General features: G+C 39.1%; 1 protein-coding gene across 1 annotated transcript in view; it reads left to right on the top strand.

The window, feature by feature from the left end:
• lrp5 (low density lipoprotein receptor-related protein 5) overlaps positions 1-13,296 on the top strand; it is a 47,551-nt gene that overhangs the window by 18,909 nt on the left and 15,346 nt on the right. Inside the window, exons 6-11 of the mRNA XM_005747903.1 lie at positions 1,274-1,470; positions 1,614-1,745; positions 4,701-4,789; positions 4,875-5,093; positions 5,457-5,545; positions 5,896-6,067. Of these exons, the coding sequence (XP_005747960.1) occupies positions 1,274-1,470; positions 1,614-1,745; positions 4,701-4,789; positions 4,875-5,093; positions 5,457-5,545; positions 5,896-6,067 (898 nt within the window). The remainder of the gene's footprint in view (positions 1-1,273; positions 1,471-1,613; positions 1,746-4,700; positions 4,790-4,874; positions 5,094-5,456; positions 5,546-5,895; positions 6,068-13,296) is intronic.

The following is a 13,296-nucleotide window of genomic DNA, read 5'->3' as shown; positions in this document are numbered from 1 at the left end:
CACACGCACACACTGCATTTTGCTCACAGCTCAGGATTTTCTTTTGTTTCTTTTTCCTTCTATTGGCCTTTTTTCTCCACATATGCTCTTTAACTCTTTTTCTCTTTTTGTTTCCATCCAAAAAACGAATGTACCAAATAGTGCAGAGTAAAGCACATATAACTGATAGTTACTATATTGTATTACTGATAGTTAGTTAGCCCACCAACATTCAGTCCATCTGTAAAAGATTTCCAGTTACTGACCTTTTAAACATAGTTAATGGAATTCGACCAGATGTACCAGAGACTGGGAAAATGAGGACTGGAAAAAACAAGGAGAAGGAACTAGACAAACAGACATACTTTCTTTAAGAGAAACAGAAAAAGTGCTCATCTTAATTTCCTGGTTTGATAAAATCCTGGCCATCCCTGAACATAGATCCTGGATTTTTGTGCGTCACAGGATTTACCAGCACTGCTTTGGATTGATGATGTTTCTGTCTAGAACAAGCCAAGTCACACAGGCCTTTTACTTGTAGTAACTGTAGAACTTGTAGTAATTATCAGAGTGGATAATGTTTGTCTGCAAATCAATATCTGCTCACGCCCTCAATTACATACAAAAGCTGGACAAAGCTTTGAAATCTGGAGTTAGTTACATTTTTCCTGTTTCCTAATGCACACACACACAAACACACTCAGGCATGTAACTAAGAATGATGACTGGTTACAGCCAGTTCTTTGTGTTTTCTTTATATTTTTCTTTACATGATTGTGTTTCAGAAATGAAGCATTTATTCCTTATCAGTGATTCCTCAAACACTTCTCCAATCTTTGTTTTATGTAGTTTTTTTATATTAACGATGGAGAGAGTGAGTGAGGTTGTACCTGAATGTGGTTTAGATATTTATGTTCTAAAGAGGACAGTTTCATTCCTACGTTGCCTCCATTGAGCCAAAATTTCATTTGTACACAAGAGTTTGCAGTTCTAAGAATCCTTTTCTTGTCTGTGGTGTTGAAAATGGTTTGGCTGAGCATTTATATGGTTTGAGAAATATAACCCTGTGAGTCAGTGGTAAGATCGGTTAAAGTGTTAATGGAAGTGCAGATAAATTTGCAAACATGAATGCTAACACAAATGTTGATTTTTAAGTACATTATAGAGCAAACAAAAAAACCCGATAAATCACGTTGTTTATATTTATTCATTAATTCCCTGTATCAGCATTTCAAAATGTGTTTTTAATGACATGAGTAAACATAAATTAATAAGCTTTCATTTCATCCTGCAGGGAAACGGTGGTGGAAGGCACCCTGACCCATCCTTTTGCCCTAACGTTGTCTGAGGAGACATTATACTGGACCGACTGGCAGACTCGTTCCATCCACGCCTGTAGCAAACACAGTGGAGACAAAACCAGAGAGATCCTCAGTGGGATTTACTCTCCCATGGACATACAGGTTCTGGAGCCCTACCGCCAACCAGACAGTACGTGTTTCAGACTGTTTTACATTTGTGTTTGTAGATTAGGTTTGTAGCTGGAGTAATTCTGGCCAACTTTGATCTACTTTCTGGTAATTATTTAATGATCTCTCTGCTTATTCTCACCCCAACGTGTATTTTTGTTGCAGTCCAGACACCATGTAGTACCGATAATGGAGGCTGCAGTCACCTCTGCTTACTCTCTCCAGTTGAGCCTTTCTATAGCTGTGCCTGCCCCACTGGCGTGCAGCTTAAACCAGACAGAAAGACATGCAAACCAGGTATTGATCATTTACATTACTATAACCTCAGAATAAACCAAACCTTGTCTTCCCCTGTCCATGTGTCAAAGTGTCCTTGGGTAAAATACTGAACCCCAAGTTACCCCCAATGTGTCCACTAGAGAGAGAGAGCGAAAGAATGGACGTGTAGTTAAAAGTGCTTAGGTACGGATAAAAACATGTGCTTTTAGTGCTCAAATTGAGTAGAAATGGGCTAGTCTACTTACCATTTGTTTTAAAGGAATGGCTCTATTCCTTCAGTTTTAGTTTTTAAGTTTAGTTTCTGTACTAAACTTAAAAGAGAGCTAAGGACAAAACACAAACTACTGGAGAGAGTAGACAAAATGTATAAATATATAAATAAAATTAATTCCATTGAACTGAAAAATGATGTATTGTGTTCTGTAACATAATAACTGTGGACTTTTCTGGTATTTCAGGTACATGAGTAAGTTATTGCCTAAAAAGGGTTTAAATGTTGCTCATGAGAAATTAGCATATGTGTAGCAGTAATGTCATATTAATGAAGTTCTAGATAAAAGTTATAAAAAATAAAGTTAATCAGAATCTGTGGCATAGCAAGCTGTCTGTAAGTCTGCGAAATGTAGTAAAAAGCTCAGAGAATGGTAGCAATGCTAGCAAACCGTTTAAATAAAAACTTAATGCCATGATCAGCAACACCATGAAGTTTTACTGAGTGGACAACAACAAACGACTTCTTTAATAAATGCGTGATTGTTTTGAATATGTTACCACAAATGAAGGGCAATTAATATATAGTGAGTATAAATTATATAATCATTAATTACATCTTCATATCTGTGCTAATCATATTCAGTCTATAGTAACCCAGTTCTATTTGTAGTTTCCTGGAATAATTGGTGTGTACTCTTGCTGACCCCATTTACCACTGCGTTTGGTGTGTGAAAAGTGATGCAGAGTGGGGAGCATCAGCTAGAAAACAAGTAAAATGACCAGTAAAATGAACCCTGTAGTTTAACAGTTAGCTGACCGGCCACCATGCTGATTCCCATGAGGCTAAAACAATAGAGCTTTATTCTATAATAGCACAACACTGTATTAGAGTTTTCTGTGTCTGTTAGGCTGTGTTATGGGAATGTATTAAATTTGAATGAAGCATGCCAACCAATCACTTAGCCACTGTTGACAATAAAAACAACAATGCCCTATTGTGTCAGGCTGCAGTTTGTGTGTCTGTGGGTGTGTGTGTGTGTCTTTGTGTTTTTGTGTGTGCTTCTAATTTGTTTTGCTTGGCTGGTTAAATTGAAGGCGTTTGTTATTGCGCTGCCTGTAGAGTGTGTGTGTGTGTGTGTGTGTGTGTGTGTGTGTGTGTGTGTGTGTGTGTGTGTGTGTGTGTGTGTGTGTGTGCGTGTGTGTAAGACTGTTTGTTAGGGGTCTTTAAGTGTCTCAAAATGAAGTCAAGCGAAGAGAAGAGTGGAATCACAGATGCTGTCCCTCTTTTCTCTTCATTCTCTTCCTTTATTTATCCCGCCTTGCCTCAGACATTTAAGTAACGATGAATAACTCTCATTGTAAAATCTGATTGGTGCCAAGGCTGAGAGATGCCAGATTTTGGCTGGTTGTGCAGCTGAAAGAACACAGATTAAAGCTTTTGCTGACACGTTGGAGAAGTGTGTTTTATATGAGCTTATATTTAGGCTGACATTTGGAGGCCTTGAAAATGAGATTTTACTTCTTAGAGATTTATCCAGATAGAGTAAAATTCAGCGTGGTGTGTATTTTGTAACGTTCAGTTACATATCTTTATTGTCTGTAGGTTTTGTAATTTATTTTACAGACGTGCTGTACAGTAACTGTTTTGTCTTATGATTTGAGTGAATTGATTTGAAAGATAAATCAAGTAGGAACATAGAAAGAAACACTTTTAACTTTTTATAATCCGAGCACCTCAGAATCAGACGTGTAAGACACAAAGAAAAATAGTTAATTGTCTCCCATGAGGTGAGTTTGGCTCCTGTTAAATCAATCAACAGCCAAGCACAGTGGAGAATCCCCCAGGATAGCAGAGCCCTTTGTTTCCAGACTGGTTGGAGTAAGGAGGAGGCAAGAAAACTGATAATAGTGCAAGCTTGGCTCAGGCTTGAAATCTTTTTTGACAACAGACAGATTTATATTGGGCTGTGGGCTTTGGCTCCAACCCAGATACCAAATACTCCAACTTTTGTTGGTTTGTTGGATGGCTTCTTGATATAAATGTTTAAATAACGGAGGCTTTGGAAAATGTTAGATTTTCCAGATAGGACAGAAATGTCTGATGGGTATTTGTGCATAATAACTATGACTAAACAGCAGATTAGTCCTACATATGCAGGATAGAAGCCTCAAGCTTAATGCCATCTCATTGTCTTAAGATACAACTACAGCTAATATTATTAACAATATTAAACATATGTTTTTTGGATTGGGGGGTAGGAGTTGAATTTTAAAAGTTCTTTGAATCCATTTATAAAAAGCAAAATTCTGGTATCAATTTCCTTCAAGAGTCATCGTATTTGATGTCAGGGGTTATTGTGGTAGTTTTCAATGAAACAGTGTGTAGTGTCCAAGTTAGAAGGCATTACATAACATGCTACACAAATGACTTGAACTGGGATTTTTGCCATTGTGCTGCTTTGTCCTTGTGCATGGGCGACATGCAAGAATGTTTTGGGTTTGAACCCTGGCTGGGACTTTTTTATGCCGTTTGCATTTTCTCCCTATGGTTGCATGGGTTTACTTCAGGTACGCCGTTTATTTCAGGTTCAGCTTCCTCACACAGTCCAAAGACATACATGTTAGGTTAATTGAGGATTCTATATTAGCCGTGGATATGAAGTAGATGGAGTGCTTATAGTATATAGAACACATTGCATTATTTCTATAATGTAATAATAAATGACTAATTACTTATTAATAACTGTCGGTCTTGTTTAGGAGCAGAGCAAGTTCTGTTGCTGGCTCGACGGACGGACCTTAGGAGGATCTCACTGGACCTGCCAGATTTCACAGACATAGTACTGCAGGTAAAAAGACATAGGAAGATTGACTGCTCCTGAATTACCTGAGCTAGGGTTCCTGAGGGTCATTGCTGTTCCTCTAATTATGCAGGTTGATAACATTCGCCATGCCATAGCTATAGATTATGACCCAGTTGAAGGTTATGTCTATTGGACGGATGATGAGGTTCGGGCCATTCGACGATCCAGCATTGATGGGAGTAATGCCACGATGTTGGTTACCACGGAGATCAACCACCCAGATGGCATTGCTGTAGATTGGGTTGCCAGAAACCTGTACTGGACTGACACTGGCACTGATCGGATTGAGGTATATCTGATTTGTTACATTAGAGATTTTATTCGATTTTTCAAAATTCACTATGTAAAACTCTAAGTACAGTTTACTCTTAGGCTGCATGGTTTATATTAAAAAGAATTGAACACAAAAGTCTAACTGGGTCACTTGTAATGCCTGTCTGCATACTTTTGGATCTGTGTGAACCGATTACCAATCAGACTTTTGAAGTTTATGCCTGTGCAATTGACAAGACAGCTTCTGGTGATTATTACTCAAAAAGAAAGGACTATGAAATTTTAAACATATATGCAAACAAACCGTTTGAATGAATCTAAAAAATATGTTGCATTGTTGTGTTACATTTTTACATTGGAATGTTATGTGGTGTTGCAGGTTACCAGGCTAAATGGAACCTCTCGGAAAATTTTGATTTCTGAGAACTTGGAAGAACCCAGAGCCATTGTTCTGGACCCTGTTAATGGGTGAGTACTTCAGTTGGCTCTCCCACCTGAACACAGCTGTCATTCGACATACAAAAGTCGTCTTATCCATATATTAATCCAAATTCATGAGAGTTTATAACATGCAAATCAAAATGCAGTCCCAAGTGTTCCAAGTTGGGAAATATTGATTTTGATGTTGAAAAAAGCATATGGCCTAACAAAGAAAGAAAGAAAAAAAATGTTTTATATCATAACATTAGATTTTACAAATAATTGTCTACCGTGAGGAATGTGAAATTTCTTTTGCAAGCTTCAAAAAGAATACCTGCCTAATCTAATATTCTCCTGTCAGTGGAACTAAAATGTTTTTTGTCTCTTGTTTATTACAGTTACATGTACTGGACTGACTGGGGTGAGCATCCGAAGATTGAGCGAGCCAATCTGGATGGAACAGCCCGGCTGGTCTTGGTCAATAGCTCTCTGGGCTGGCCCAATGGACTGGCTATAGACTATAGAGCAGGAAAACTTTACTGGGGAGATGCCAAAACGGATAAGATAGAGGTACCTTCAACAGTTGTCTTTTTCCAGATGAGTGTCAAATGAAAGTAAAATTTCTAGCCTTTACAGAATTTCTGTTCTACTCCTTGTCAGTTTAATTTCAATTCAGTTCAGTTTTTTATATAGTGCCAAATCACGACAACAGTCACCTCAAGGTGCTGTATTTTGTAAGGTAAAGACTCCAACAATACAGAGAAAACCCCAACAATGAAACAAGAAATATAACAGTGTAACAAAGCAGTCCTACATATTTTTTTAATATACACTTTGAAGAACATATCCAGTTCCAAGATTCCTCATAGTGTCACTGGAGGCATTGCCATCCAGAGTAAGTATCTGGTTGGACGTCATGTTTCCAAGATTTCTAGAGCCAAGTATAATAACCTCAGTTTTATCTGAATGTACAAGCAGGAAATTAAAGAAATTAGGTCTTATTGACCACTTACACTGGTCACACATTTTTTTTTCACACAATTTCATACAGTACATTAGACTATGTAATTTAATGCTTTATCTACCTGCATTCACACCCATAACCAATTTGAAATCAGCAGTTAACCTAACACACGTGGCCATTGCGATGGCTGAGGCTCAGATGAATGGACTGGTACTTGTATGCTTATATACTGGTATTTATATAGTACTTTTTTAACTTGTATATATTAATACAGTACTCCTAAGCCTTAGCAGCCCCTTTAGTGTCCCTCTGGTATCCTCCAGATTAACCATGCAAACATCCATGGGCACGAGGAGTTCCTTAGTTCTTTGTTGTATGCTGTATGTCGCTGAATGCTGTGAAATGATGTGACTCATATGAAGTCCTTCAGTCATTTTGAATACCCATGGGAGAATCTGGACATTATTAGATGCTCCACCATTATTACCATTACCTTTTTACACAGTTCACAAAATATTCAGGACTGATAAAATATGCTTCTGAACTAAGACCATTCACTAATTAAAAAAACAGGAAGAGACACTCCCTCTTTTAATTAATTTAGATTTTCACCTGCCACCTGTTTCCAGTTTGGCTTGTCGTACCTGAGTGAGTTTTCACCAGAGATAGAGAACTGGTGCCAAGGCAGAGCATTTCAGATTAGATGGGGACATTCTTAGTGTTGTAGAGCAGGTAGAAAATATTTGTATTTTGCAGTAAATTGGTCATTAATTTAATTTCTCTATCAATTGCTTATTCACTGGTCTAATACAATACCTCAAAACCAAATGACAAAAGAAGGCCAGTAGTTGACACAGGTTTTGTACTGGAAGCAGAATGTGGGGACCCTCACTTGGGGTGATGCTTTCTGCTAATGCAGTGATCGTAACGATCGTGGCTCAAGAGTTGGCAGTTCGCCTAATGATCGGAAGGTTGCCGGTTTGAGCCCCAGCTCGGACAGTCTCGGTTGTTGGGCAAGACACTTCACTTACTGGTGTTGGCCAGAGGGGCCGATGGCGCGATATGGCAGCCTTGCTTCTGTCAGTCTGGCCCAGGGCAGCTGTGGCTACAATTGTAGCTTGCCTTCACCAGTGTGTGAATGAATAGTGGAATTGTTAATCGCTTTGAGGGTCTTGAAAAGCGCTATATTACTGCAATCCATTATTATTATACCCTCTGGATTCTTAACAGCAGAAAATGGTTTCGATGGATGGGTGGAAAAGCTGGTCAGATCAGGACGGTGCTTTAACCTCCTAAGACACGAACTCTTTCACGACATGCATTTTTAATTTCTCTTTGATATTTGGGTATATTTGGGGCCCGATGAATGTAAAAACAAAGAATTACCAGATTTTTTTTTAACCTTATTTTTGTTTTTAAGAAAAATAAGAGCCGCATATGAGGATATTTGTTTAAAAGTTTGATAGAACAGTAGCAGTATAATGTCCTCGTAAGTGATATCAGGCCCATGTAGAGCAAAATTGAGTATTTTAGTCTAAATAATCCAAAATGTGATGTCCACATATGTGGACGCCAGGTCCTAGGAGGTTAAAGGTTTCACCATTCTTTTACACTTTAACTGTTTTAACTGATTATGGATTGTACCTCAGGCATGTGTGTGTATATGTACTCCTGTTGTGAAGAGATAAAAAGTGTTTCTACACTGTGGAGCAAGAATCAAGTCCCCATAATGCAACCAGCAGATTTTAGTGTGATGACCACAAGAGGGTTGAATAGTAGTTCTGCTTTTCAGGAGATTAATATCATAGCATGTAAGCTCCTCTGAAGTGTTGGAAACATAACTGTTAGCGGTTGTAGCAAGCCTACCAAACAGCTGAAAGCCTAACAGCACATAGCCTTTTAGCTTCTAAAAGAGAGAACGACAAAAGGCCTCGGCTAAGTGAAGAACTTCTCTAAGAACACTGGAGGAATGCTCTCACTCCCTCAGGTTCCCTCTCTTTGCTTCTCTTCTTTGCCCCCACCCCCACCCATGCCCCTCCTCTGTCTTAGTGTTTTCAACTCTTTTTGTTGAAGAAATCTGACTCCCCCTTCGCCTCCTTCTTTGTGGAAAAAACCCCTCTGAAGTTACCGCGCTGGCCCCCTCCTTTTGAAACGAGCATGTGTTCATGTGAGAAAGCGTTGACTGATGTGTTGCTTTCTCAGCACACATGCATAAAACGGCTGCTTTGTTGTGATTATGCAGATTGACTGTGCGTAGCGCCATTCAGCCACTCTGTTGAGCCATATGGTTACTACTTGTGGATATGTGTGCCTGTGTTTTTTTTGTGTGTGTGAGTGAATGATGTGGGACTCAGAAAATGGGGAGGTGTATATAGTGGAATTTCCCCTGCTTAAGGCCCTGCGCGTTTTTTTTAGTGTAGTCTAGTGTCACTGCTTCATGCTGTATAGAATGAGAGAATGTCACGGGTGTTACAGCCGGTCAAATAAGGATTGAACACGTCACCAATTTTCTAAGTCGATATATTTGTAAAAGCGCTACTGACATGAAATTCTCAGCAGATGTTGATCGCAATCCATCCAATCCATACATGCAAAGAAATCAAATGATAAATTATGTGTAATGATGAGAAATGACACAGGGAAAAATTATTCAACACACTTAATGAAATTTATTTAAACACCGTACAAAAGGCTTTGTTGGTGATGACAGCTTTAGAACGCCTCCGCACAGCCTAAACAGCCCCACACCATGATGTTCCCACCTCCAAACTTCACTGTTGATGTGGTGGTTTTGGGGTGACGTGCAGTGCCTTTTGACCTTTGACCTCCAAATACGGTGTGTTTTATGGCATCCAAAGAGTTCAGTTTTGGTCTCATCTGACCAAACTTCTCCCAGTATTTCACAGGCTTGTCTAAATGTTGTCTGCAAACTTTAAACATGATGCAACATGCTTTGGATTCTTGGATGGTGAGCGTGCATATAGGCCATGGCTCTTGAGTGCATTACTTATTGTTTTCTCTGAAACAATTGTACTTGCTGATTCCAGGTCATTCTGTAGCTCTCTACAAGTGCTCCTTGGCTCTTGGAGAGCTTCTCGTAATTTTTTTCACTGCTCTGTCGGAGAACCTGGTCGTGATCGGTTTGTGGTAAAATGATCTTTCCACTTTCTGATTTTGGCCCCAGCAGTGCTCACTGTAACCTTCAGAAATTCTTGTGTGTCAAGTGCCATCTGTATGTTTTGCAACAATAGGGTTGTGTTTCTTGTGTGACACACATGACACATTTTTACAGGCCATTAGTTGGGACTGAACCAGCTGATATTAATTTGCACAAATGGCAGGATTTCTAATTACTGATGGATTTCAGCTGGTGTCATGACTTTCTCTGCTTTTTTGCACCTTTGTTTCTTCATGTGTTCAATACTTTTCCCTGAGTCATTTTTTCATTGTTACAAACAACTTAATTTATGGACATCTATGGTTTGGTTTCTTTGCATGTGTGGATTGGGTTGTAACCAACATCTGGTGAAAAGTAATGTCAATAGCACCTTTAGAAATATATTTACTTAGAAAATTGTTGACATGGTCAGTACTTATTTAACCTGCTGTATATGTGCCAAATCTCTCTGGGCTGGCCAAATGGACTGGCTATAGACTAAGCAACAGGAAAACTTTATAGGGGGAATGCCAAAATGGATAGGATAGATCTATCAGCAGTCTATATATTTCCCGATGAGTGACAAATTAAAGCAAATTTTTAGCCTTTGTGGAATTTCTGTATGCCTCCCATCTGCTGGTGTGCAACAGGTCTAACATGTTGTTGTAGTTGTTTCCCCCCCAGATGTGTGCATAAAGTGTTCGAATAGATAGAGACATGGTACATCACGCTTTCCAGTGAGGGCATCATATTGAACATCTGACTGATAAATATTCTTATGTATTCCTGTCAAAGTCTTTATAATCTGGTTTTCTCATGTGTGTAGTTCAGTGTAGTGGAACTTCTAATAGCTAGATATATGCCAAAAGTTGGAATGAAAAGCTTTGGAATAAGACAGTATATGGATCGTATAAGTAAAGATTATTTTACCAGACTAAAGAAATTAAGGCTTAAAACTAGAGTGAGTCAAATGTGCTCATTTCTACTATGTTGGGGGGAAAAAATCAGATCATACCAATCAGAAAACGTTAGACAATCAGTATTTTATGTGAACGCAAGTGTAAATTAATTAATTAATTAATTACGATCAAGTGCGCTCAGGGAAACTAACCAGTCACAGAAGTGCTGATGACACATGTAAGGAAGTCGTTAAAATCACTCTTGCTTTTTCCTTTAGTGCTTCTGTTTTCCTGGCAGTTTTTTTTTCACATCAGCATCAATGTTGGACCAGACATTTACAGTGAATGCATTGGTAGTTTTTTTTGCCTATGGAAAACACTGCTTGTGTCAAAGCTTTTGTGGTGTGGTTTGTGATTGGTATAAGCTTTGTGGCTTCTTTGGTTTTTTGTGTAGATTCTATTCATCCTGGGTCTGTCTTTATGTTTATCAGAGAAAATCCACGTGTGAGCGTCTGTGAACCATCTGATGCTCTGATGTCTCACTGTGTGCTTGATGAGACCTTGTTACTTTTCCGCTAGCTTTCTTTTGCCCCCTCTTCCCATCCCCCCCGGACGTCCATCAAGAAAAGCGACATTCTCACACCCAAAATGAAAAAGATGAGAAAAAAAATCGCATTCCCAGTGCATAATTCTTCCTGAAAAAGTCAGTGGAAAGAAAGAGTGAGTAAGAGAGGACGAGAGAGGAGATAAAGGGAGTCTCTCTGCCATCTTTTCACTGGGATGTCCATGTCTAATTGTTTCACAGTGATAAATGAATAGGTTTTTTTGTGGAGGGGTTAGGAGCCTGCCTTGGATCAGAGGCCCATTAAAGTGAATGTTCTATTTATTTCTGTTTGCTCACCCCCTCGGCCTGTGAATGGATATTTAAATGAGTATTCATTAAACAAATGCCCGTCACAGCAAAACACTCATTCTAATTCTGCTTTTTTCTTCTGTTCGAAATATATATAAAAGCAGGAGCTGAAAGGTAATACTGACGACTAAATTTAATTCAAATTTGTAGCAAGTTTTTCAGTCAATGTATCATATAGTCTGTACTCCTTATTTTCAGTTTGGAGTCTGACAAATGTTGAATTATTGATGTGAAATAAGAATTATTGATGGCTAATCCAATGATGAACAGTAAAATGATCATGTTAGTGTCATTTCAGCCAGAGATTTTTAAACTTGAGCTGAAGGTACACCAAAGGGTACACCTGCACATATATCAGCCCCCAGATGTGTTCCTGTGTGATCTGACAACGCATACGTTTTTGACAGCCTCTCTGCTTCGTCTTGATCAAGCACAACCTAGCAATTATTTTGCAAGAATGTCAGTGGTCCTGTAGTAAATACTTTGCTTCCACTGCCTTATTATGCATGTTCGCACAAATCAACAGTCTTGCAATCAGTCTTGCTGCCTCCAGTTGAGATGCAGCACACTTTTAAACAAAAAAAGTTTCTGTTTAAAGTGTTTTCTTGTTAGGTGTCTGATGTTACTTTAGCCAATATGTGCAGAAACTGTGCAAGTGCTATCCAAACTGTAAACAGAGAACGTTAACCTTCACAGTAAAATTTTGGTCTGTTGGAATAGAAAGTGCCTCAAGGCGACTTTGTTGTTATTTGACGCTGTATAAAAAACCGAATTAAATTGAAGTTTACTACTTGGGAAAGCGATCAACCAACCTTTCAGGGAATACACTCTTTTTCCTGGCAACCATCGATTGTTTGGGCGTCGCCAACCAGCCTTTAGGCCATGGACTTACTCTAATCTAGCCTGCGTGCTTGTAAGCATCACTGGTCCAGTTAAAGGCATTAGACTGGTGGTTGGTGATCTGCACTGGTGTGAATTAATAAATCATTCCCAAAGTTTTGTGCAGCTGTATGTTGCAATAATGTACGGTTGTTCCAAAATCCCACAGCATACCTGGACCCCATTTAGAAACCAGTGAACTGTAAACTTTTTGCTTGCTTGTAATTAATTAGAAAGTGCAGTATGTTCCTCTGTTATACTGGATTTTGTTGTGAAAACAAATGCTTAGTGTAAACGGAAGTGTGAACACGGTCATGTACTCCCCAGTACTTAATACTGTGTGGCCTAGGCTGTAGTAAGAAAGTACATACCAGAACAGCAGTTACCTTTCATAAGCTGGCCTTCAGTCTCAACATAGATCATTTTCTTTGTGCTACAACTTGGCATTAACAATAGCCTATTATAATCTCTTCAGTTATATTGAAAACGGTAGATCCCTCCCCAGCTCCAGGCTTTACTCTACTATGCTAAACCGCTTCCCAGCACTCATTTTTAATATATCTGTCCACCATGCTCATAGTTTGCGAAATGTCTACCATGGCACATTAGAGACCTTGTAGTTAACATGTGATCAGACACACATGCACACACACGCTCGCAAACCTTCATGTAGACTGCAAATGACTGTAGTGTGTCTAAAATAAAACCCCGTGTCTATTTCAGTTGAGGCCAGTCCAGTAATAGCACAGGCGGTGAGGAGGAGGGTTGGACACCAGTTCTAATTGCAGCCTTGTCAATTGTAGCTCTCAATTTCTGCTTATAGAAACACACACACACACACACACACACACACACACACACACACACACACACACACACACACACAATGATGCACACGTGACGTGTCACCATATTGTTAGGAGCAGGAAGGGTTTCACCTTGCCAGCAGTGTTTTCTTTGGCTGCTACAACATGCGTCCAACTCAAA

The sequence above is a fragment of the Pundamilia nyererei genome, unplaced genomic scaffold, assembly GCF_000239375.1.
Source record: "Pundamilia nyererei isolate P.nyererei 1_Seehausen unplaced genomic scaffold, PunNye1.0 scaffold00208, whole genome shotgun sequence".
In the NCBI taxonomy this organism is placed as follows: Eukaryota; Metazoa; Chordata; class Actinopteri; order Cichliformes; family Cichlidae; genus Pundamilia; species Pundamilia nyererei.
Note: the sequence above shows the minus strand (reverse complement) of the source record. Positions and strands in the feature narration are given on the sequence as shown.